The sequence below is a fragment of the Heptranchias perlo genome, chromosome 11 (genome assembly GCF_035084215.1).
Source record: "Heptranchias perlo isolate sHepPer1 chromosome 11, sHepPer1.hap1, whole genome shotgun sequence".
In the NCBI taxonomy this organism is placed as follows: Eukaryota; Metazoa; Chordata; class Chondrichthyes; order Hexanchiformes; family Hexanchidae; genus Heptranchias; species Heptranchias perlo.
In genome coordinates this window covers 7280962-7305276 of record NC_090335.1, presented here as the reverse complement: position 1 = coordinate 7305276, position 24315 = coordinate 7280962, and the positions used below count along the sequence as shown (strand labels likewise).

At 51.6% G+C, this 24315-nt stretch overlaps 1 protein-coding gene across 1 annotated transcript in view; it reads right to left on the bottom strand.

Annotated features, from left to right (window-relative positions):
• The window catches only part of ptchd1 (patched domain containing 1), a 78766-nt gene that overhangs the window by 12124 nt on the left and 42327 nt on the right, over positions 1-24315 (bottom strand). The window contains exon 2 of the mRNA XM_067992498.1: positions 21324-21984. Within this exon, the coding sequence (XP_067848599.1) occupies positions 21324-21984 (661 nt within the window). The remainder of the gene's footprint in view (positions 1-21323; positions 21985-24315) is intronic.

Below are 24315 nucleotides of genomic sequence, written 5' to 3'. Positions count from 1 at the left end.
GAGTGGGGGGGGAATTCCTGACGGGAAACCCAGAAGTGATTGACAGGCTAGCATTGGTTGCACAGAAGAAGAGCCAGGAAATGGATGCAAGAAGATAAGTCGTAGATTGGGGGGGGTCGGGGGTCATTGGGGGTGTCAGGAGTCATCGCGGGTGATTGGGGGGTCAGGTGTCGTCCGAGGGTCGGGGTCATCGGGGGGTTGGGGTCGTGAGTCATTGGGGGGTCAGGGGTCAGGATCGGGAGTCATTGGGGCGGTCAGAGATCGTGGAGGGGGTCGTGGATCAGGGGGGCAGTCAGAGATCATGGTGGGGGGTGGTCGGAGATCCTGGGGAGGGTCACTGGGTAGGCTTGTTGGGCCTGGGGGAAGTACTCCTACTCCTCTGGGCCCACAAGCAGTGCATTAAATGCACTTACCTGCTGTTTCGAGCCTTCTCACCTCCTCTCACGTAGCGTGAATCAGAAGGCCCAGGAATCCCGGTCCCCATGGGTTAAAAACAAAAAAGCTGTGAAAATGGAGGCCCGCAGCCTCCTTAAAAGCTTTTTGTGACCAACCCGCCTCCTGGGAGTGGGTTGACGCTCGACCCGCCTCTGTTAAAACCAGAAATGGGCGGGTTGGGGGCAGGTTTTAGATTTTTAAAATTTTCACCGCACCCTGCCCCCAAACCCACCAATTTTTCGGCGAAAAGTTTCAAACCCCTATGGATAGAGAGCTCAAACCCCTATAGATAGAGAGCTCAAACCCCTATAGATAGAGAGCTCAAACCCCTATAGATAGAGAGCTCAAACCCCTATAGATCGAGAGCTCAAACCCCAATAGACAGGCATCTCAAACCTCTATAGATAGAGAATTCAAACCCCTATAGACAGACATCTCAAACCCCATAGATAGAGAGCTCAAACTCCTATAGATAGAGAGCTCAAACCCCTATAGATAGAGAGCTCAAACCCCTATAGACAGGCATCTAAAACCTCTATAGATAGAGAATTCAAACCCCTATAGACAGACATCTCAAACCCCATAGATAGAGAGCTCAAACTCCTATAGATAGAGAGCTCAAACCCCTATAGATAGAGAGCTCAAACCCCTATAGATAGAGAGCTCAAACCCCTATAGATAGAGAGCTCAAACCCCTGCAGATAGAGAATTCAAACCCCTATAGATAGAGAGCTCAAACCCCTATAGATAGAGAGCTCAAATCCCTCTAGATACAAAGCTCAAACCCCTATAGATAGAGAACTCAAACCCCTCCAGATAGAGAGCTCAAACTCCTATAGATAGAGAATTCAAACCCCTCCAGATAGAGAATTCAAACCCCTATAGACAGAGAGCTCAAATCCCTCTAGATACAAAGCTCAAACCCCTATAGATAGAGAGCTCAAACTCCTATAGATAGAGAATTCAAACCCCTGCAGATAGAGAATTCAAACCCCTATAGACAGAGAGCTCAAACCCCTATAGATAGAGAGCTCAAATCCCTCTAGATACAAAGCTCAAACCCCTATAGATAGAGAGCTCAAACCCCTATAGATAGAGAGCTCAAACCCCTATAGATAGAGAGCTCAAACCCCTATAGATCGAGAGCTCAAACCCCTATAGATAGAGAGCTCAAACCCCTATAGATAGAGAGCTCAAACCCCTATAGATAGAGAGCTCAAACCCCTATAGACAGAGAGCTCAAACCCCTATAGATAGAGAGCTCAAACCCCTATAGACAGAGAGCTCAAACCCCTCCAGATAGAGAGCTCAAACCCCTATAGATAGAGAGCTCAAACCCCTCCAAATAGAGAGCTCAAACCCCTATAGATAGAGAACTCAAACCCCTATAGATAGGGAGCTCAAACCCCTCCAGATAGAGAGCTCAAACCCCTATAGATAGAGAACTCAAACCCCTCCAGATAGAGAATTCAAACCCCTATAGATAGAGAATTCAAACCCCTATAGATAGAGAGCTCAAACCCCTCCAGATAGAGAGCTCAAACCTCTATAGATAGAGAACTCAAACCCCTATAGACAGAGAGCTCAAACCCCTATAGATAGAGAGCTCAAACCCCTATAGATAGAGAACTCAAACCCCTATAGATAGAGAGCTCAAACCCCTCCAGATAGAGAGCTCAAACCCCTATAGATAGAGAACTCAAACCCCTATAGATAGAGAGCTCAAACTCCTATAGATAGAGAGCTCAAACCCCTATAGACAGAGAATTCAAACCCCTATAGATAGAGAGCTCAAACCCCTATAGATAGAGAGTTCAAACCTGACAGAGAGTTTCAATTCCCTACAGATCATGGTATTGTAGTAGGTGCAGCACAGGAGGAGGCCATTCGGCCCATTGTGCCTGTGCCCGCTCTTTGAAAAAGCTATCCAATTAGTCCCATTCCCCTGCTCTTTCCCAATAGCCCATTGATAATTTTTTCCCTTCATTTATCCAATTCCCTTTTGAAAGTTACTATTGAATCTGCTTCCACCACCCTTTCAGGCAGGGCATTCCAGATCATAACAACGCACTGCATAAAAAATGTTTCCTCATGTCGCCTCTGGCTCTTTTGCCGATCACCTTAAATCTGTGTCCTCTGGTTACTGAACCTTCTGCCACAGGAAACAGTTTCTCCTTATTTACTCTATCAAAAACCTTCATGATCTCGAACACCTCTATCAATTCTCCCCTTAACTTTCTCTGTTCTAAGGAGAACAACCCTAGTTTATCCAGTCTATCCACGTTGCTGAAGTCCTTCATCCCTGGCATCATTCTAGTAAATCCCCTCTACACGCTCTCTAAGGCCTTGGCATCCTTCCTAAAGTGTGGTGCCCAGAATTGAACACAATTCTTCCGGGTATGGAAGGGTTGTCTTATGAGGAAAGATTGAACAGGTTGGGTCTATACTCATTGGAGTTTAGAAGAATGAGAGGAGATCTTATTGAAACATACAAGATTCTGAGGGGATTCGATAGGGTAGATGCTGAGAGGATGTTACCCCTCATGGGGGAATCTAAAACTCGGGGGCATAGTCTCAGAATAAGGGGTCGCCCATTTAAGATGGAAATGAGGAGGAATTTCTTCTCCCAGAGGGTCATGAATCTTTGGAATTCTTTACCCCAAAAAGCTATGGAGGCTGAGTCATTGAATACATTAGGGAGTCAAAGGACATGGGGAAAGGGCGGGAAAGTGGAGTTGAGATAAAAATCAGATCAGCCATGATCTCATTGAATGGCGGCTCAGGCTCGAGGGGCCGAATGGCCTACTCCTGCTCCTATCTCTTATGGTCTTATGGTCTTACAATATTCCAGCTGAGGCCGAACAAGTGTTTTATAAAGGTTTAGCATAACTTCCTTGATTTTGTACTCTATGCCTCTATTAATAAAGCCCAGGATCCCATTTGCTTTTTAACAGCCTTCTCAACTTGTCCTGCCACCTTCAAAGATTTGTGTACATACACCCCCAGGTCTCTCTGTTCCTGCACCCCCTTTAAAATTGGACCATTTAGTTTATATTGCCTCTCCTCACTCTCCCTACCAAAATGCATCACTTCACACTTCTCTGCGTTAAATTTCATCTGCCGTGTGTCTGCCCATTTCACCAGTCTGTCTACGTCCTCCTGAAGTCTGTTACTATCCTCCACATTGTTTACTACATTTCCAAGGGTCATGTCATCTGCAAATTATGAAATTATACCCTCTGTACCCAAGACCAGGTCATTAATATATATCAAAAAGAGCAGTGATCCTAATACTGACCCCTGGGGAACAGCACTGTATACTTCCCTCCAGTCTGAAAAACAACCGTTCACCGCTACTCTCTGCTTTCTGTCCCTTCGTCAATTTTGTATCCACACTGCCACTGTCCCTTTAATCCCATGGGCTTTCATTTTGCGAACAAGTCTATTATGTGGCACTTTATCAAATGCCTTTTGAAAGTCCATATACACAACATCAACCGCATTACCCTCATCAACCCTCTCCGTTACTTCATCAAAGAACTCAATCAAGTTAGTCACGATTTTCCTTTAACATGTCTGTGCTGATTTTCATTTATTAGCCCATACTTTTCTAATTGCCAATTAATTTTGTTCCGGATTATTGTCTCTATAAGTTTCCCCACCACCGAAGTTAGGCTGACTGGCCTGTAATTGCCGGGTTTATCTCTCTCCCCTTTTTTGAACAAGGGTGTAACATTTACAATCCTCCAGTCCTCAGGCACCGCCCCCATATCTAAGGAGGATTGGAAGATTGTGGCCAGAGCCTCCACAATTTCCACCTTTACCTCCCTCAGTAACCGAGGATGCATCCCATCTGGACCGGGTGAGTTTTCTACTTTGAGGACTGCCAATCTTTTAAGTCCCTCCTCTTTATCTATTTTTATCCTATCCAATATCGCCACTACCTCCTCCTTTACTGCTACAATGGCAGCATCCTCTTCTCTAGTGAAGGCCAATGTGAAGTATTCATTTAGTACCTCAGCCATGCCCTCTGCCTCCACAAGAAGATCCCCCCTTTCCTTTCTTTCCTTCCCTATCTTTCCTGAATATTTTATATCCAGAAATATTAAGTTCCCAATCCTCTCCTTCTTTGAGCCAGGTCTCTGTTATTGCCACTCTATCATAGTCCCATTTGGTGACTTGAGCCTGCAGCTCACCAGCCTTATTTACCACACTACCTGCATTTACACACATGCACTCTAAACTCATCCTAGTCTGCCTCACATTTGCCCCCTGCCTGATCCCTCCTATTTCTGAACTATTCTTTACTCTAGTGCTATTTGTCCCTCCAGTCCTTTGTGCACCTTGTTTCTCCTCTCGAATGTTTCATCCTGGTGCCCATCCCCCTACCAAATTAGTTTAAACCCTCCTCCACCGCACTAGTTAACCTCCCCGTAAGGACATTGGTCCCAACTCTGTTGAGGTGCAACCCGTCCATCAATCTGAAGCCCTCCCTCCTGCACCATTGCTCCAGCCATGCATTAACCTGCTCTATCCTCCTATTTCTGTACTCACTAGCACGTGGCACTGGGAGTAATCCAAAGATTACTACCTTTGAGCTCCTGCTTTTTAACTTCCTTCCTAGCTCCTGAAACTCTGACTGCAGGACCTCAACCCTTTTCCTTCCTATGTTGTTGGTTCCCACATGGACCATGACTTCTGGCTGTTCCCCTTCCCCTCTCAAAATGTTCTGCACCCTCTCCGGATTGTCCTTTACCCTGGCACCAGGGAGGCAACACGCCATGAGGGACTCACATCGATGGTCACAAAAATGCCCATCTATCCCCCTGACTATCGAATCCCCTATAACAACTGCATTTCTTTTGCCCCCCTGTGCAGCCGTGTCCCCCACGATGCCGTGGATTTGCTCCTGACTGCACTCTCCCGAGGTGCCAACACTGAATACTGGGGGTTTGTAGTGCCACACACCCAGGGGACTCCTGCACTGCCTGCCTGTTCCCCCTAGTCTATGGGCTGGTCAGCCATTCCCTCTCTGCCTGAACTCTCTGTAGCTGTGGGGTGACCACCGCCTGAAACGTGCGATCCACGAAACTCTCAGCTTCCCGTATGCACGGTAGTGACGCCAACTGTCCCTCAAGCTCAGAAACTCTGAGCTCGAGCTCGAGCAGTTGGAGGCACTTCCTGCACATGTGGTTTTCCAGGACACACAAAGTTTTCTGGAGTTCCCACATGGCACGGGATGTGCATGCGATGGGCCCCAGGACACAGAGATCAAACCTGACAGAGAGACTCATATCCCCACAGTTAGAGATCTCAAAACCATACAGATATAAAGGTCAAACCCGATAAATTAAGGAGGTCCATCCCCGAAAGATAAAGATAAACCCCTACAGATCACACAGCCATCGGGGACAGGCACCCTGGGCTCCTGTCACTAACCATTGGGGACAGGCACCGTGGGCTCCTCTCACTAACCCTCGGGGACAGGCACTGTGGGCTCCTCTCACTAACCCTCGGGGACAGGCACCGTGGGCTCCTCTCACTAACCATTGGGGACAGGCACCCTGGGCTCCTGACACTAACCATTGGGGACAGGCACCCTGGGCTCCTGTCACTAACCCTCGGGGACAGGCACCGTGGGCTCCTGTCACTAACCATTGGGGACAGGCACCCTGGGCTCCTGTCACTAACCCTCGGGGACAGGCACCGTGGGCTCCTCTCACTAACCCTCGGGGACAGGCACCGTGGGGTCCTCTCACTAACCATTGGGGACAGGCACCCAGGGCTCCTCTCACTAACCCTCGGGGACAGGCACCGTGGGCTCCTCTCACTAACCATTGGGGACAGGCACCGTGGGCTCCTGTCACTAACCATCGGGGACAGGCACCGTGGGCTCCTCTCACTAACCATCGGGGACAGGCACCGTGGGCTCCTGTCACTAACCATTGGGGACAGGCACCGTGGGCTCCTCTCACTAACCCTCGGGGACAGGCACCGTGGGCTCCTGTAACAAACCATTGGTGACAGGCACCGTGGGCTCCTCTCACTAACCATTGGGGAAAGGCACCGTGGGCTCCTCTCACTAACCATCGGGGACAGGCACCGTGGGCTCCTCTCACTAACCATTGGGGACAGGCACCCTGGGCTCCTCTCACTAACCATTGGGGACAGGCACCGTGGGCTCCTCTCACTAACCCTCGGGGACAGGCACCATGGGCTCCTCTCACTAACCATCGGGGACAGGCACCGTGGGCTCCTGTAACTAACCATCGGGGACAGGCACCATGGGCTCCTCTCACTAACCATCGGGGACAGGCACCGTGGGCTCCTGTAACTAACCATCGGGGACAGGCACCATGGGCTCCTCTCACTAACCATCGGGGACAGGCACCCTGGGCTCCTCTCACTAACCATCGTGGACAGGCACCGTGGGCTCCTGTAACTAACCATTGGGGACAGGCACCGTGGGCTCCTCTCACGAACCATCGGGGACAGACACCGTGGGCTCCTGTAACTAACCATCGGGGACAGGCACCATGGGCTCCTCTCACTAACCCTCGGGGACAGGCACCGTGGGCTCCTCTCACTAACCATTGGGGACAGGCACCGTGGGCTCCTCTCACTAACCCTCGGGGACAGGCACCGTGGGCTCCTCTCACTAACCCTCGGGGACAGGCACCGTGGGCTCCTCTCACTAACCATCGGGGACAGGCACCCTGGGCTCCTCTCACTAACCCTCGGGGACAGGCACCATGGGCTCCTGTCACTAACCATCGGGGACAGGCACCCTGGGCTCCTGTAACTAACCATCGGGGACAGGCACCGTGGGCTCCTGTCACTAACCGTTGGGGACAGGCACCCTGGGCTCCTGTCACTAACCCTCGGGGACAGGCACCATGGGCTCCTGTCACTAACCATCGGGGACAGGCACCGTGGGCTCCTCTCACTAACCCTCGGGGACAGGCACCATGGGCTCCTGTCACTAACCATCGGGGACAGGCACCCTGGGCTCCTGTAACTAACCATCGGGGACAGGCACCGTGGGCTCCTGTCACTAACCGTTGGGGACAGGCACCCTGGGCTCCTGTCACTAACCCTCGGGGACAGGCACCATGGGCTCCTCTCACTAACCATCGGGGACAGGCACCCTGGGCTCCTCTCACTAACCATTGGGGACAGGCACCCTGGGCTCCTCTCACTAACCCTCGGGGACAGGCACCGTGGGCTCCTGTCACTAACCGTTGGGGACAGGCACCCTGGGCTCCTGTCACTAACCCTCGGGGACAGGCACCGTGGGCTCCTCTCACTAACCATCGGGGACAGGCACCATGGGCTCCTGTCACTAACCCTCGGGGACAGGCACCATGGGCTCCTGTCACTAACCATCGGGGACAGGCACCCTGGGCTCCTGTCACTAACCGTTGGGGACAGGCACCCTGGGCTCCTGTCACTAACCATCGGGGACAGGCACCGTGGGCTCCTCTCACTAACCCTCGGGGACAGGCACCCTGGGCTCCTCTCACTAACCATCGGGGACAGGCACCATGGGCTCCTGTCACTAACCATCGGGGACAGGCACCCTGGGCTCCTGTCACTAACCGTTGGGGACAGGCACCGTGGGCTCCTCTCACTAACCGTTGGGGACAGGCACCGTGGGCTCCTCTCACTAACCATTGGGGACAGGCACCCTGGGCTCCTGTCACTAACCGTTGGGGACAGGCACCGTGGGCTCCTGTCACTAACCATCGGGGACAGGCACCGTGGGCTCCTCTCACTAACCATTGGGGACAGGCACCGTGGGCTCCTGTAACTAACCATTGGGGACAGGCACCGTGGGCTCCTCTCACTAACCATCGGGGACAGGCACCGTGGGCTCCTCTCACTAACCATCGGGGACAGGCACCCTGGGCTCCTGTCACTAACCATCGGGGACAGGCACCATGGGCTCCTGTCACTAACCGTTGGGGACAGGCACCGTGGGCTCCTGTCACTAACCATCGGGGACAGGCACCGTGGGCTCCTCTCACTAACCATTGGGGACAGGCACCGTGGGCTCCTCTCACTAACCCTCGGGGACAGGCACCGTGGGCTCCTCTCACTAACCCTCGGGGACAGGCACCATGGGCTCCTGTCACTAACCATCGGGGACAGGCACCGTGGGCTCCTGTAACTAACCCTCGGGGACAGGCACCATGGGCTCCTGTAACTAACCATTGGGGACAGGCACCGTGGGCTCCTCTCACTAACCCTCGGGGACAGGCACCGTGGGCTCCTGTAACTAACCATTGGGGACAGGCACCGTGGGCTCCTGTCACTAACCCTCGGGGACAGGCACCGTGGGCTCCTCTCACTAACCATCGGGGACAGGCACCGTGGGCTCCTCTCACTAACCATCGGGGACAGGCACCGTGGGCTCCTCTCACTAACCCTCGGGGACAGGCACCCTGGGCTCCTGTAACTAACCATTGGGGACAGGCACCGTGGGCTCCTGTCACTAACCCTCGGGGACAGGCACCGTGGGCTCCTCTCACTAACCATCGGGGACAGGCACCGTGGGCTCCTCTCACTAACCATCGGGGACAGGCACCGTGGGCTCCTCTCACTAACCATCGGGGACAGGCACCGTGGGCTCCTCTCACTAACCCTCGGGGACAGGCACCATGGGCTCCTCTCACTAACCATCGGGGACAGGCACTGTGGGCTCCTCTCACTAACCCTCGGGGACAGGCACCATGGGCTCCTCTCACTAACCATTGGGGACAGGCACCGTGGGCTCCTCTCACTAACCATTGGGGACAGGCACCGTGGGCTCCTGTAACTAACCCTCGGGGACAGGCACCGTGGGCTCCTCTCACTAACCATTGGGGACAGGCACCGTGGGCTCCTCTCACTAACCATCGGGGACAGGCACCGTGGGCTCCTCTCACTAACCCTCGGGGACAGGCACCGTGGGCTCCTGTCACTAACCCTCGGGGACAGGCACCGTGGGCTCCTCTCACTAACCATCGGGGACAGGCACCGTGGGCTCCTGTCACTAACCCTCGGGGACAGGCACCGTGGGCTCCTCTCACTAACCCTCGGGGACAGGCACCGTGGGCTCCTCTCACTAACCATCGGGGACAGGCACCGTGGGCTCCTCTCACTAACCCTCGGGGACAGGCACCGTGGGCTCCTCTCACTAACCATTGGGGACAGGCACCGTGGGCTCCTCTCACTAACCATCGGGGACAGGCACCCTGGGCTCCTCTCACTAACCATCGGGGACAGGCACCGTGGGCTCCTCTCACTAACCATCGGGGACAGGCACCCTGGGCTCCTCTCACTAACCATCGGGGACAGGCACCCTGGGCTCCTCTCACTAACCATCGGGGACAGGCACCGTGGGCTCCTCTCACTAACCATTGGGGACAGGCACCGTGGGCTCCTCTCACTAACCATTGGGGACAGGCACCGTGGGCTCCTCTCACTAACCATCGGGGACAGGCACCGTGGGCTCCTCTCACTAACCATTGGGGACAGGCACCATGGGCTCCTGTCACTAACCATTGGGGACAGGCACCGTGGGCTCCTCTCACTAACCATTGGGGACAGGCACCCTGGGCTCCTCTCACTAACCATTGGGGACAGGCACCGTGGGCTCCTGTCACTAACCATTGGGGACAGGCACCGTGGGCTCCTCTCACTAACCCTCGGGGACAGGCACCGTGGGCTCCTCTCACTAACCATCGGGGACAGGCACCGTGGGCTCCTCTCACTAACCATTGGGGACAGGCACCGTGGGCTCCTCTCACTAACCATTGGGGACAGGCACCGTGGGCTCCTCTCACTAACCATTGGGGACAGGCACCGTGGGCTCCTGTCACTAACCATTGGGGACAGGCACCGTGGGCTCCTGTCACTAACCATCGGGGACAGGCACCGTGGGCTCCTCTCACTAACCATCGGGGACAGGCACCATGGGCTCCTGTCACTAACCATCGGGGACAGGCACCATGGGCTCCTCTCACTAACCCTCGGGGACAGGCACCATGGGCTCCTGTAACTAACCATTGGGGACAGGCACCGTGGGCTCCTGTAACTAACCATTGGTGACAGGCACCGTGGGCTCCTCTCACTAACCCTCGGGGACAGGCACCGTGGGCTCCTCTCACTAACCATCGGGGACAGGCACCGTGGGCTCCTCTCACTAACCCTCGGGGACAGGCACCGTGGGCTCCTCTCACTAACCGTTGGGGACAGGCACCGTGGGCTCCTGTCACTAACCGTTGGGGACAGGCACCGTGGGCTCCTCTCACTAACCATCGGGGACAGGCACCGTGGGCTCCTGTAACTAACCGTTGGGGACAGGCACCGTGGGCTCCTCTCACTAACCATCGGGGACAGGCACCGTGGGCTCCTCTCACTAACCATTGGGGACAGGCACCGTGGGCTCCTCTCACTAACCATTGGGGACAGGCACCGTGGGCTCCTCTCACTAACCATCGGGGACAGGCACCGTGGGCTCCTCTCACTAACCCTCGGGGACAGGCACCGTGGGCTCCTCTCACTTACCATTGGGGACAGGCACCGTGGGCTCCTCTCACTAACCATTGGGGACAGGCACCCTGGGCTCCTCTCACTAACCATTGGGGACAGGCACCGTGGGCTCCTGTCACTAACCATTGGGGACAGGCACCGTGGGCTCCTGTCACTAACCATCGGGGACAGGCACCGTGGGCTCCTCTCACTAACCATTGGGGACAGGCACCGTGGGCTCCTCTCACTAACCGTTGGGGACAGGCACCGTGGGCTCCTCTCACTAACCATTGGCGACAGGCACCGTGGGCTCCTCTCACTAACCCTCGGGGACAGGCACCGTGGGCTCCTCTCACTAACCATCGGGGACAGGCACCGTGGGCTCCTCTCACTAACCATTGGGGACAGGCACCGTGGGCTCCTCTCACTAACCATTGGGGACAGGCACCGTGGGCTCCTGTCACTAACCATTGGGGACAGGCACCGTGGGCTCCTCTCACTAACCATTGGCGACAGGCACCGTGGGCTCCTCTCACTAACCATTGGCGACAGGCACCGTGGGCTCCTCTCACTAACCATCGGGGACAGGCACCGTGGGCTCCTCTCACTAACCCTCGGGGACAGGCACCGTGGGCTCCTGTAACTAACCATCGGGGACAGGCACCGTGGGCTCCTGTCACTAACCATCGGGGACAGGCACCGTGGGCTCCTGTAACTAACCATTGGGGACAGGCACCGTGGGCTCCTGTCACTAACCATTGGGGACAGGCACCGTGGGCTCCTCTCACTAACCATTGGGGACAGGCACCGTGGGCTCCTCTCACTAACCATCGGGGACAGGCACCGTGGGCTCCTCTCACTAACCATCGGGGACAGGCACCGTGGGCTCCTCTCACTAACCATCGGGGACAGGCACCGTGGGCTCCTCTCACTAACCATCGGGGACAGGCACCGTGGGCTCCTCTCACTAACCATCGGGGACAGGCACCGTGGGCTCCTCTCACTAACCATCGGGGACAGGCACCGTGGGCTCCTGTCACTAACCATCGGGGACAGGCACCCTGGGCTCCTCTCACTAACCCTCGGGGACAGGCACCGTGGGCTCCTGTAACTAACCGTTGGGGACAGGCACCGTGGGCTCCTCTCACTAACCATCGGGGACAGGCACCATGGGCTCCTCTCACTAACCATTGGGGACAGGCACCGTGGGCTCCTGTAACTAACCCTCGGGGACAGGCACCGTGGGCTCCTCTCACTAACCGTTGGGGACAGGCACCGTGGGCTCCTCTCACTAACCGTTGGGGACAGGCACCGTGGGCTCCTCTCACTAACCGTTGGGGACAGGCACCGTGGGCTCCTCTCACTAACCATTGGGGACAGGCACCGTGGGCTCCTCTCACTAACCATTGGGGACAGGCACCCTGGGCTCCTGTCACTAACCATCGGGGACAGGCACCGTGGGCTCCTCTCACTAACCATTGGGGACAGGCACCGTGGGCTCCTGTAACTAACCATCGGGGACAGGCACCGTGGGCTCCTCTCACTAACCATCGGGGACAGGCACCGTGGGCTCCTCTCACTAACCATCGGGGACAGGCACCGTGGGCTCCTGTCACTAACCATTGGGGAAAGGCACCGTGGGCTCCTGTCACTAACCATTGGGGACAGGCACCGTGGGCTCCTCTCACTAACCATTGGGGACAGGCACCGTGGGCTCCTCTCACTAACCATTGGCGACAGGCACCGTGGGCTCCTCTCACTAACCGTTGGGGACAGGCACCGTGGGCTCCTCTCACTAACCATCGGGGACAGGCACCCTGGGCTCCTCTCACTAACCCTCGGGGACAGGCACCGTGGGCTCCTGTCACTAACCATTGGGGACAGGCACCCTGGGCTCCTCTCACTAACCATTGGGGACAGGCACCCTGGGCTCCTGTCACTAACCATCGGGGACAGGCACCCTGGGCTCCTCTCACTAACCCTCGGGGACAGGCACCGTGGGCTCCTGTAACTAACCATCGGGGACAGGCACCATGGGCTCCTGTAACTAACCATCGGGGACAGGCAACGTGGGCTCCTCTCACTAACCCTCGGGGACAGGCACCGTGGGCTCCTGTAACTAACCATCGGGGACAGGCACCATGGGCTCCTGTAACTAACCATTGGGGACAGGCACCCTGGGCTCCTCTCACTAACCATTGGGGACAGGCACCGTGGGCTCCTCTCACTAACCATTGGGGACAGGCACCGTGGGCTCCTCTCACTAACCGTTGGGGACAGGCACCGTGGGCTCCTCTCACTAACCCTCGGGGACAGGCACCGTGGGCTCCTCTCACTAACCATCGGGGACAGGCACCGTGGGCTCCTGTCACTAACCATTGGGGACAGGCACCGTGGGCTCCTCTCACTAACCGTTGGGGACAGGCACCGTGGGCTCCTCTCACTAACCCTCGGGGACAGGCACCGTGGGCTCCTCTCACTAACCGTTGGGGACAGGCACCGTGGGCTCCTGTCACTAACCATTGGGGACAGGCACCGTGGGCTCCTCTCACTAACCCTCGGGGACAGGCACCGTGGGCTCCTCTCACTAACCGTTGGGGACAGGCACCGTGGGCTCCTCTCACTAACCATTGGGGACAGGCACCGTGGGCTCCTCTCACTAACCGTTGGGGACAGGCACCGTGGGCTCCTCTCACTAACCCTCGGGGACAGGCACCGTGGGCTCCTCTCACTAACCATTGGGGACAGGCACCGTGGGCTCCTCTCACTAACCATTGGGGACAGGCACCGTGGGCTCCTCTCACTAACCGTTGGGGACAGGCACCGTGGGCTCCTCTCACTAACCCTCGGGGACAGGCACCGTGGGCTCCTCTCACTAACCATTGGGGACAGGCACCGTGGGGTCCTCTCACTAACCCTCGGGGACAGGCACCGTGGGCTCCTCTCACTAACCGTTGGGGACAGGCACCGTGGGCTCCTGTCACTAACCATTGGGGACAGGCACCGTGGGCTCCTCTCACTAACCCTCGGGGACAGGCACCGTGGGCTCCTCTCACTAACCGTTGGGGACAGGCACCGTGGGCTCCTCTCACTAACCATTGGGGACAGGCACCGTGGGCTCCTCTCACTAACCGTTGGGGACAGGCACCGTGGGCTCCTCTCACTAACCCTCGGGGACAGGCACCGTGGGCTCCTCTCACTAACCATTGGGGACAGGCACCGTGGGCTCCTCTCACTAACCGTTGGGGACAGGCACCGTGGGCTCCTCTCACTAACCCTCGGGGACAGGCACCGTGGGCTCCTCTCACTAACCGTTGGGGACAGGCACCCTGGGCTCCTGTCACTAACCATCGGGGACAGGCACCCTGGGCTCCTCTCACTAACCATTGGGGACAGGCACCGTGGGCTCCTCTCACTTACCATTGGGGACAGGCACCGTGGGCTCCTGTCACTAACCATTGGGGACAGGCACCCTGGGCTCCTGTAACTAACCATCGGGGACAGGCACCGTGGGCTCCTCTCACTAACCATCGGGGACAGGCACCGTGGGCTCCTGTAACTAACCATTGGGGACAGGCACCGTGGGCTCCTGTCACTAACCCTCGGGGACAGGCACCGTGGGCTCCTCTCACTAACCATCGGGGACAGGCACCATGGGCTCCTGTCACTAACCATCGGGGACAGGCACCGTGGGCTCCTCTCACTAACCCTCGGGGACAGGCACCGTGGGCTCCTGTAACTAACCATCGGGGACAGGCACCCTGGGCTCCTCTCACTAACCCTCGGGGACAGGCACCGTGGGCTCCTCTCACTTACCATCGGGGACAGGCACCGTGGGCTCCTGTAACTAACCATTGGGGACAGGCACCGTGGGCTCCTGTAACTAACCATTGGGGACAGGCACCGTGGGCTCCTCTCACTAACCATTGGGGACAGGCACCGTGGGCTCCTCTCACTAACCATTGGGGACAGGCACCATGGGCTCCTCTCACTAACCCTCTGGGACAGGCACCGTGGGCTCCTGTAACTAACCATCGGGGACAGGCACCGTGGGCTCCTCTCACTAACCATTGGGGACAGGCACCCTGGGCTCCTGTAACTAACCATCGGGGACAGGCACCGTGGGCTCCTCTCACTAACCATCGGGGACAGGCACCGTGGGCTCCTCTCACTAACCCTCGGGGACAGGCACCGTGGGCTCCTCTCACTAACCCTCGGGGACAGGCACCGTGGGCTCCTCTCACTAACCATTGGGGACAGGCACCGTGGGCTCCTCTCACTAACCATCGGGGACAGGCACCGTGGGCTCCTCTCACTAACCCTCGGGGACAGGCACCGTGGGCTCCTCTCACTAACCCTCGGGGACAGGCACCGTGGGCTCCTCTCACTAACCATTGGGGACAGGCACCCTGGGCTCCTCTCACTAACCCTCGGGGACAGGCACCATGGGCTCCTCTCACTAACCATCGGGGACAGGCACCGTGGGCTTCTCTCACTAACCATCGGGGACAGGCACCGTGGGCTCCAGTCTCCCTAGCCTTCATGTTAACAAAGTCATGTAATCAGGAGGCATCTTGCTTTTCCTCCCCTCTAAAGCCACTCCCTCCTCCTGGTGACAGCTGCAAAAATAGCCTCAAGGTGAAGTGAACCAATTTTGCAGCTGTTTTTTGACCTGGGCCAGGCGGTCCCCATTGTCAGTGAGAGGAATTGTGTGTTCTGTCCTCTGAACAGAGCCCAAAGTGTGAAATTGGTGTGACGGACTATCGGGGTTACCGCTTTTCCAGTGCAGAGCCTCGCTCCGTGTGCTCGGGAGGCAGGTATCAGGCAATGTACAACAGCCCTAATCAGCCAACCCGCACTCACTGCTTCTAAGGGCCTTTCTGGATCCTTGGAACGTTACCCTGTAACAGCTATTGACAAACGGAGACTATACCGGAGAACAGCGAAAAACGCACACCTTCATTTTAAAATGCCACTCACACCGATTCATTTAACTACTTCTCTCTCCACTCCATGCTACTTGATATCTCTAACACACTTTAAAATACCCTCCGATAAATTCGCCATCAGAGAATGCAGAAACAACTAGAGGAACAAAGAGACATAAATTGTGTAACATTTTTCTTGTGATGAACACCTCAGGAGTGTAACTAATATCCAGAGACCGAATGTAGATTCAACAACTGCTGCTTCCACTTTTAGCTTCGGTGATCTAATGGGATCAAGTCCAGCTTCAGGTCAACCTTTTCTCTGACAAATACAGATAGACGTTAATAGGAACATAAGAACATAGCAACAGGAGGAGGTCATTCAGCCCCTCAAGCCTGTTCTGCCATTCAATTAGATCTTGGCTGTTCTGTATCTTAACTCCATCTCCCCACCTTGATTCTGTAACCCTTAATACCCTGACCTAACAAAAATCTATCAATCTCAGTTTTGAAATTTTCAATTGACCCCCAGCCTCAACAACTTTCTGGGGGAGAGAGTTCCAGATTTCCACCACCCTTTGTAAGAACATGAGAACATAAGAAATAGGAGCAGGAGTAGGCCATACGGCCCCTCAAGTCTGCTCCACCATTCAATCAGATCATGGCTGATCTTCAACCTCAACTCCACTTTTCTGCCTGATCCCCATATCCCTTGATTCCCATAGTGCCCAAAAATCTATCGATCTCAGTCTTGAATATATTCAACGACTCAGCATCCACAGCCCTCTGGGGTAGAAAATTATAAAGATTCACAACCCTCTCAGTGAAGAAATTTTTCCTCATCTCAGTCTTAAATGGCCGACCCCCTTAACATGTGACTACGCCCCCTAGTTCTAGATTCTCCCACCAGGGGGAACGTCCTCTCAGCATCTACCCTGTCAAGTCCTCTAAGAATTTTATACGTTTCATTGAGATCACCTCTCATTCTTCTAAACTCCAGACAGTATAGGCCCATTCTACTCAATCTCTCCTCATAGGACAACCCTCTCATCCCAGGAATCAATCTAGTGAACCTTTGTTGCACCGCCTCTCAGGCAAGAATATCCTCTCTTAAGTAAGGAGACCGAAACTGAACACAGTACTCCAGGTGTGGTCTCACCAGAGCCCTATATAATTGCAGCAAGAACTCCTTACTCTTATATTCCAACCCCCTTACAGTAAAAGCTAACATACAATTTGCCTTCCAATTGCTTGTTTACTTTCTGTAATTCGTGAACAAGGACACCCAAATCCCTCTGAATACCAACATTTCTTAATCTCTCACCTTTTAAAAAATATTTTGCTTTTCTATTCTTCCTACCAAAGTGGACAATTTCACATTTCCCCACATTATACTCCATCTGCCACCTTCTCGCCCACTCACTTAACCTGTCGATATTCCTTTGTAGACTTTTTGCATCCTCCTCACAGCTTACTTTCCCACCTAGCATTGTATCGTCAGCAAACTTGGATACATTACACTCAGTCCCTTCACCCATATTGTAAATAGCTGAGGCCCAAGCACCGATCCTTGCGGCACCTCACTAGTTACAACCTGCCAACTCACAAATGATTTTTTTATTCCTACTCTCTGTTTTCTGTCCATTAATCAATCTTCAATCCATGCTAACATGTTACCCCCAATCCCATGAACCCTAATCTTGTGTGACAACCTCTAGTGTCACATTATCGAATGCCTTTTGCAAATCCGAATATACTACATCCACTGGTTCCCCTTTATCTACCCTACTAGTTACACCCTCAAAAAACTCTAATAAATTTGTCAAATAAAATTTCCCTTTCATAAAACCGTGAGAACTCTGTCTAATCATATTATGATTTTCAAAGTGTCCTGTTACTACATCCTTAATAATAGATTCCAGCATTTTCCCTACTACTGATGTCAGGCTAACTGGCCTATAGTTTCCTGTTTTCTCTCTCCCTCCTTTCTTGAATAGCAGGGTTACATTTGCTACCTTCCAATCCACAGGGACCATTCTAGATCTAGGGAATTCTGGAAAATCACGACCAATGCATCCACTATCTCTGTAGCCGCCTCTTTTAGAACCCTAGGATGTAGGCCATCAGGTCCAGGGGCTTTGTCGGCTTTTAGTCCCATTAATTTCGCCAGTACTTTTTCTTTATTAATATTAATTGCTTTAAATTCCTCCCTCCAATTAGCCCCATGGTTCTCCACTATTTCCGGTATGTTTTTTGTGTCTTCTACTGTGAAGACAGATACAAAATATTTGTTTAAGTCTCTGCCATTTCCTTATTCCCCATTATAATTTCTCCTGTCTCAGCCTCTGAGGGACCCACGTTTATTTTCGCCACTCTCTTCCTTTTTACATACTTGTAGAAGCTCTTACAATCTGTTTTTATATTTCTTGCTAGTTTGCTCTCATATTCTATTTTCTCCCTCTTTATCAATTTTTTGGCCATCCTTTGTTGATTTCTAAAGCCCTCCCAATCCTCAGGCTTGTGTGAAGAACTGCTTCCTGACATCACTCCTGAACAGCCTAGCTCTATTTTTAAGGCTATGCCCCCTTGTACTGGACTCCCCCACAAGTGGAAATAGTTTCTCTCTATCTTCCCTTTCACATCCTTTAATCATCTTAAACACCTCAATTAAATCACCCTTTAATCTTCTATACTCAAGGGAATGCAAGTCTAGATGCTAGTCTATACTCAAGGGAACACAAGTCTAGATGTTAGTCTATACTCAAGGGAATACAAGTCTTCATGTTAGTCTATACTCAAGGGAACACAGATGTGGAGATGCCGGTGATGGACTGGGGTGGACAAATGTAAGGAATCTTACAACACCAGGTTATAGTCCAACAAATTTATTTTAAAATCACAAGCTTTCGGAGATTATCTCCTTCGTCAGATGAATGACGAAGGAGATAATCTCCGAAAGCTTGTGATTTTAAAATAAATTTGTTGGACTATAACCTGGTGTTGTAAGATTCCTTACAAGGGAACACAAGTCTAGATGTTAGTCTATACTCAAGGGAATACAAGTCTTCATGTTAGTCTATACTCAAGGGAACACAAGTCTAGATGTTAGTCTATACTCAAGGGAACACAAGTCTAGATGTTGAGAACTTCGATGTCGGGGTCTTTTGACTGTGACAGACAGAATGACGAGTCCCCATTACAATTGTTCAAAATCATTTTTTGCTCATAACAACAAACTTACATTTCTATAGCATCTTTCAAATCTGCAGGACATCCCAAAGCACATCACAGCCAATGGATTACTGTTTGAAGTCCGATTTCCTCGATACTGCACTGGGAGTGTCATTCTAGATTATGTGCTCAAGTTGGCAAGTGGATCTTGAACTCACTATATCCTGACTCAGAGGCGAGTGTGTTACCAACGGGCCATGCTGACACTGGCAAGGTTACAATTATCCAGTCATTCCAATTAAGCAACATAAATAAAATAGCACAGGAGGTATCTAGTACTCAAAAAAAGTTCAAATGAACAGATAATTTGAATTAAGTGTATAGAAATACAGAGAAGTTACAACATGGAAACAAGCTAGTCCTCGTCAGCAAAATTGAAGCCCACTGCAATAAAAGGGGCAGATTCAGCATGGATACGAAATTCACTAAGTGACAAGAAACAGAGAGTAGTGGTGAACCGTTGTTTTTCGGACTGGAGGAAGGTGTACAGTGGTGTTCCCCAGGGGTCGGTACTAGGACCACTGCTTTACTTGATATATATTAATGACTTGGACTTGGGTGTACAGGGCACAATTTCAAAATCTGCAAATGACACAAAACTTGGAAGTACAGTGAACAGTGAGGAGGATAGTAATAGACTTCAAGAGGACATAGACAGGCTGGTGGAATGGGCGGACACGTGGCAGATGAAATTTAACGCAGAGAAGTGCGAAGTGATACATTTCGGTAGGAAAAACGAGGCGAGGCATTATAAACTAAAGGGTACAATTCTAAAAGGGGTGCAGGAACAGAGAGACCTGGGGGTATATGTGCACAAATCGTTGAAGGTGGCAGGGCAGGTTGAGAAAGCGGTTAAAAAAGCAGACAGAAATCTGGGCTTTATAAATAGAGGCATAGAGTACAAAATCAAAAGTTATGATGAACCTTTATAAAACACTGGTTCGGCCACAACTGGAGTATTGTGTCCAATTCTGGGCACCGCATTTTAGGAAGGATGTGACGGCCTTAGAGAGGGTGCAGAAAAGAATGGTCCCAGGGATGAGGGACTTTAGTTACGAGGATTGACTGGAGAAGCTGGGATTGTTCTCCTTAGAGCAGAGACGGTTGAGAGGAGATTTGATAGAGGTATTCAAAATCATGAAAGGTCGAGACAGAGTAGGCGGAAGGGTCAAGAGCCAGAGGATGTTGATTTAAGATGATTGACATGAGGAAAATCTTTTTTACACAGCGAGTGGTTAGGATCTGGAATGCACTGCCCGAGGGGGTGGTGGAGGCAGATTCAATCATGGCCTTCAAAAGGGAACTAGATAAGTACTTGAAGGGAAGAAACTTGCAGGGCTACGGGGAAAGTGCGGGGGAGTGGGACTAGCTGGATTGCTCGTGCAGAGAGCCGGCACGGGCTCGACGGACCGAATGGCCTCTTTTTGTGCTGTAACGATTCTATGATTCCATGTCAGTGTTTACTCTTCACGTGAGTAGATAGATCTAATCACATTTACCCACCCTGTTCCCATACCCCTGCATCCACCTCTCCAATCTAATCTTGAATGTTGACATAGTTTCTGCCTGAACCACTAACCCTGGAGGTGAATTCCACAGCCTCACAATTCTGTGTGAAGAAGTTTCTCCTGTCCTCTGTTCTAAATCTCTTACATTTAATCTTGTATCTATGGCCTCTCATTCCTGACCCCTCAACTACTGGAAACAGTCTGCTTCTATCTACCCTGTTCCATCATTTCATAATGTTAAATACTTCTCTATCATATCGCCCCGTAATCTGCATTGATCCAACGAAAAGATCCAATTTTTCAAGTCTTTCTTTGTATTTGTATCCCCAAATCCCAGGCGGAATCCCAGTGAATCTGCATTGCACCCTTTCAAAAGTCTCCAAATCCTTCCTATAGTGTGGAGCCCAAAGTAACTTTGAATTAAGAGCAGACTGTAATAAATTATATAATTCTCTTGCTTGACAAAATAAATGGCTGCTTAAGTAAAAAACACTAAGATTAATTTTATATAATTTCTGCAGAAACGTATGCAAATCTTTGTTGAGAATAGATTGATAAGAATTGTATGCAGATTTTTAAACTGAAATATGTGCATCTCAGATATAAACATGTCTGTGACTATACAGTGATTTTTAACCCTTTCAGGACTGTAGTGATACCAACGTAACAGTTCAAACATGAATGGCAATTACAGTTGTATAATTACCTAAAATAATGAAGGGAATCCCCAGGAAGGTGGAATTGTACTTCCCTCCCATCAAATTGATGATCCCTGCTGATGTGAGGGTGGCCAAGGCCATTGTCACTAAGCCCAGGAGGCCAAGCCAGGGCTTGCTGCGCACACAGTCTTGCATGGAGCAGCACAGCATGGCCAGCATCCAAACCACCAGTAGGCAAGTCACCAGGTACCACTCCGAAACTTGGCTGCTCTTCTGAAAATCCTCCCTCAGCGAGGAAGATGTAAACGGATAGAGCTTCAACTCTTTGTTGGATTTCTGGAAATTTTCGATGGTCTCGCAGAAAGTCGACTCCCATTTCTCTGCCACCAGATCGTTTAGGGAGTTGCGAGTTTGCAGGTAGTAGGTGATCTGCATCGCCCGAGCAGATTTCACCCGATCTTTGTTCTGCAGAGTAACACCTCCGAGCTGATGCCCAATAAACACCTCCTGGCCATCTTTAAGGTAGGTATTTGGGTAACTGATGATGATCCCTGTGTGGTTCAGGGTCCGTGCAGCCCTCAGCTCTTCCAGCACATGCACAATGTCATCCAGGGCGCACATCTTATTATCCTTTAGAATACACATGTGGGCAAATGAGTAGTTGAAGCCCAACATTGGCACCTGGATCCGTGTCACAAACGAGTGCAACTGGAAAGAAGTAAGAAGAGGTTGTGGGATAAATTAACCGGATAGCAAACATTCTACATAACTCTCCATTTATTATTGGAGCTAATTTCATTTACATTGTGGCAAATTAGATCAAACTTCAGGAGACCAATAAATCGAAAGGGAATTAAGGGCAGTGACTGATGTTGCAGACTCCGGTAAACTCTACTGGTCTCACTAGCCTTTGCCAATCTCATGCTGGATGTTTGCAACTGGAATCCAGGATATAAAGAGCCACAGAGAGCAGCAGAGTTTGAACACTGGCATATGCTCTTCATCCTGCAACATTCACAGGGACAACAATAAAAAGGAAGAAAGAACTTGCATTTATTTAGCACCTTTCACAACCTCAGGACGTCCAAAGCACTTTATAACCAATCAAGTACTTATTGATGTGTGGTCACTGTTATGATGTAGGAAACGAGGCAGCCAATTTGTGCAAAGCAAGATCCCACGAACAGCAATATGATAAATAACCAGATAATCTGTTTTAGTGATGTTGGTTGAGGGATAAATATTGGCCAGGACATTGGGGAGAACTCCCCTGCTCTTCTTCGAATAGTGCCATGGGATCTTTTACATCCACCTGAGAGGGCAGACAGGGCCTCGGTTTAATGTCTTATCTAAAAGACAGCACCTCCAACAGGTAAATTAACCGGAGAGCAAACATTCTACATAACTCTCCATTTATTATTGGAGCTAATTTCATTCATATTGTGGCAAATTAGATCAAACTTCAGGAGACCAATAAATCGAAAGGGAATTAAGATCAGTAACTGACACTGCAGACTCTCTCAGTACTACACTGGAGTATGAGACTTGATTATGTGCTCAAGTTTCTGGAGTGGGACTTAAACCCACATCTTCTAACCTCAGTAAGACAAGAGTGCTACCAACTGAGCCACAGCTAACTCCTAGTACTATGTATGGATATTCATGTAGAGGAGATGAATTGGAAACAGCTTGACCTTCACAGTCAACCCTGATACGTTCCTCCCTGCCTTAGTTTTAACAAATTTGTAAATGTGCTGTCTACAAACACACAGGGGAAATTATCGTGCTCAAGTTAAGAATTCCCAGTTATTGAACATTCGAACATTCGTGAACATATGTTCACTGTCTTTATTAATGACCTGGACAGTGGTGTTGGGAGCATGGTCAGTAAGTTTGCAGATGACTCCAAAATCTGTGCAAGGGTTAAGACAGTGGAGAAATGCAACCAAATGCAAAGAGATTTAGATGTGTTAGGACAATGGGCCACACAATGGCATTTAATTTAAATAAACGTAGTGTCATGCATATTGGTACGGCCAACACAGAATACACGTATCATTGCAGGGATCAATACTGAAAGAGGGTGAGAGAGAAAGATCTTGATGTTAATGTGCCCAGATCACTGGAGGTTCATGATCAATGTGGAGAAGCAGTAGCTAAAGCTAACAGGGTATTGGGTTGTATTAATAGAACCATCCAGTATAAATCAAAGGACACCATTTTGTCACTATACAGGTCGTTGGTCAGACCGCATCTGGAATACTGGACCCAGTTTTGGTTCCTTTACATGGTGGGTGATATAGTGGCTTTGGACAAGATCCAAAGGAGAGCCACAATAATTATTCTGGAAAGATATGTTGATAAGGTTAGATGAAGTAGGGAGGGAGGAGGCTCGTGTGGAGCATAAACACCGGCATAGACCAGTTGTGCTGAATGGCCTGTTTCTGTGCTGTAAATACTATGTAGTTCTACGATTCCCAGCTTAAAGATCCTCAGCTACTCAGATAGGCTCAAGGATCTTGGTCTGTTTACTTTAGAGCAGCGTAGACTTAGAGGAGACCTAACAGCGGTCGATATAATAATTAAACGGCTGGGTAGCTTCCTTATTGATAGATTATTCCAATTTAACAGATTGGGAAGGAGCAGGGGACATAAATTATGGGCGAGTGGGAATAGACTGGATGTTGGGCAGTTCTCCTGTTCCCAGAGAAACATAGAAAGATAGAAAATAGCAGCAGGAGTAGGCCATTCGGCCCTTCGAGCCTGCTCCGCCATTCAATATGATCATGGATGATCCTCTATCTCAATACCATATTCCCACTCTCTCCCCATACCCCTTGATGCCTTTTGTGTCTAGAAATCTATCTAGCTCCTTCTTAAATATATTCAGTGACTTGGCCTCCACAGCCTTCTGTGGTAGAGAATTCCACAGGTTCACCACCCTCTGAGTGAAGAAATTTCTCCTCATCTCGGTCCTAAATGTCCTACCCCGTATTCTGAGACTGTGTCCCCTCGTTCTGGACCCCCCAGCCAGGGGAA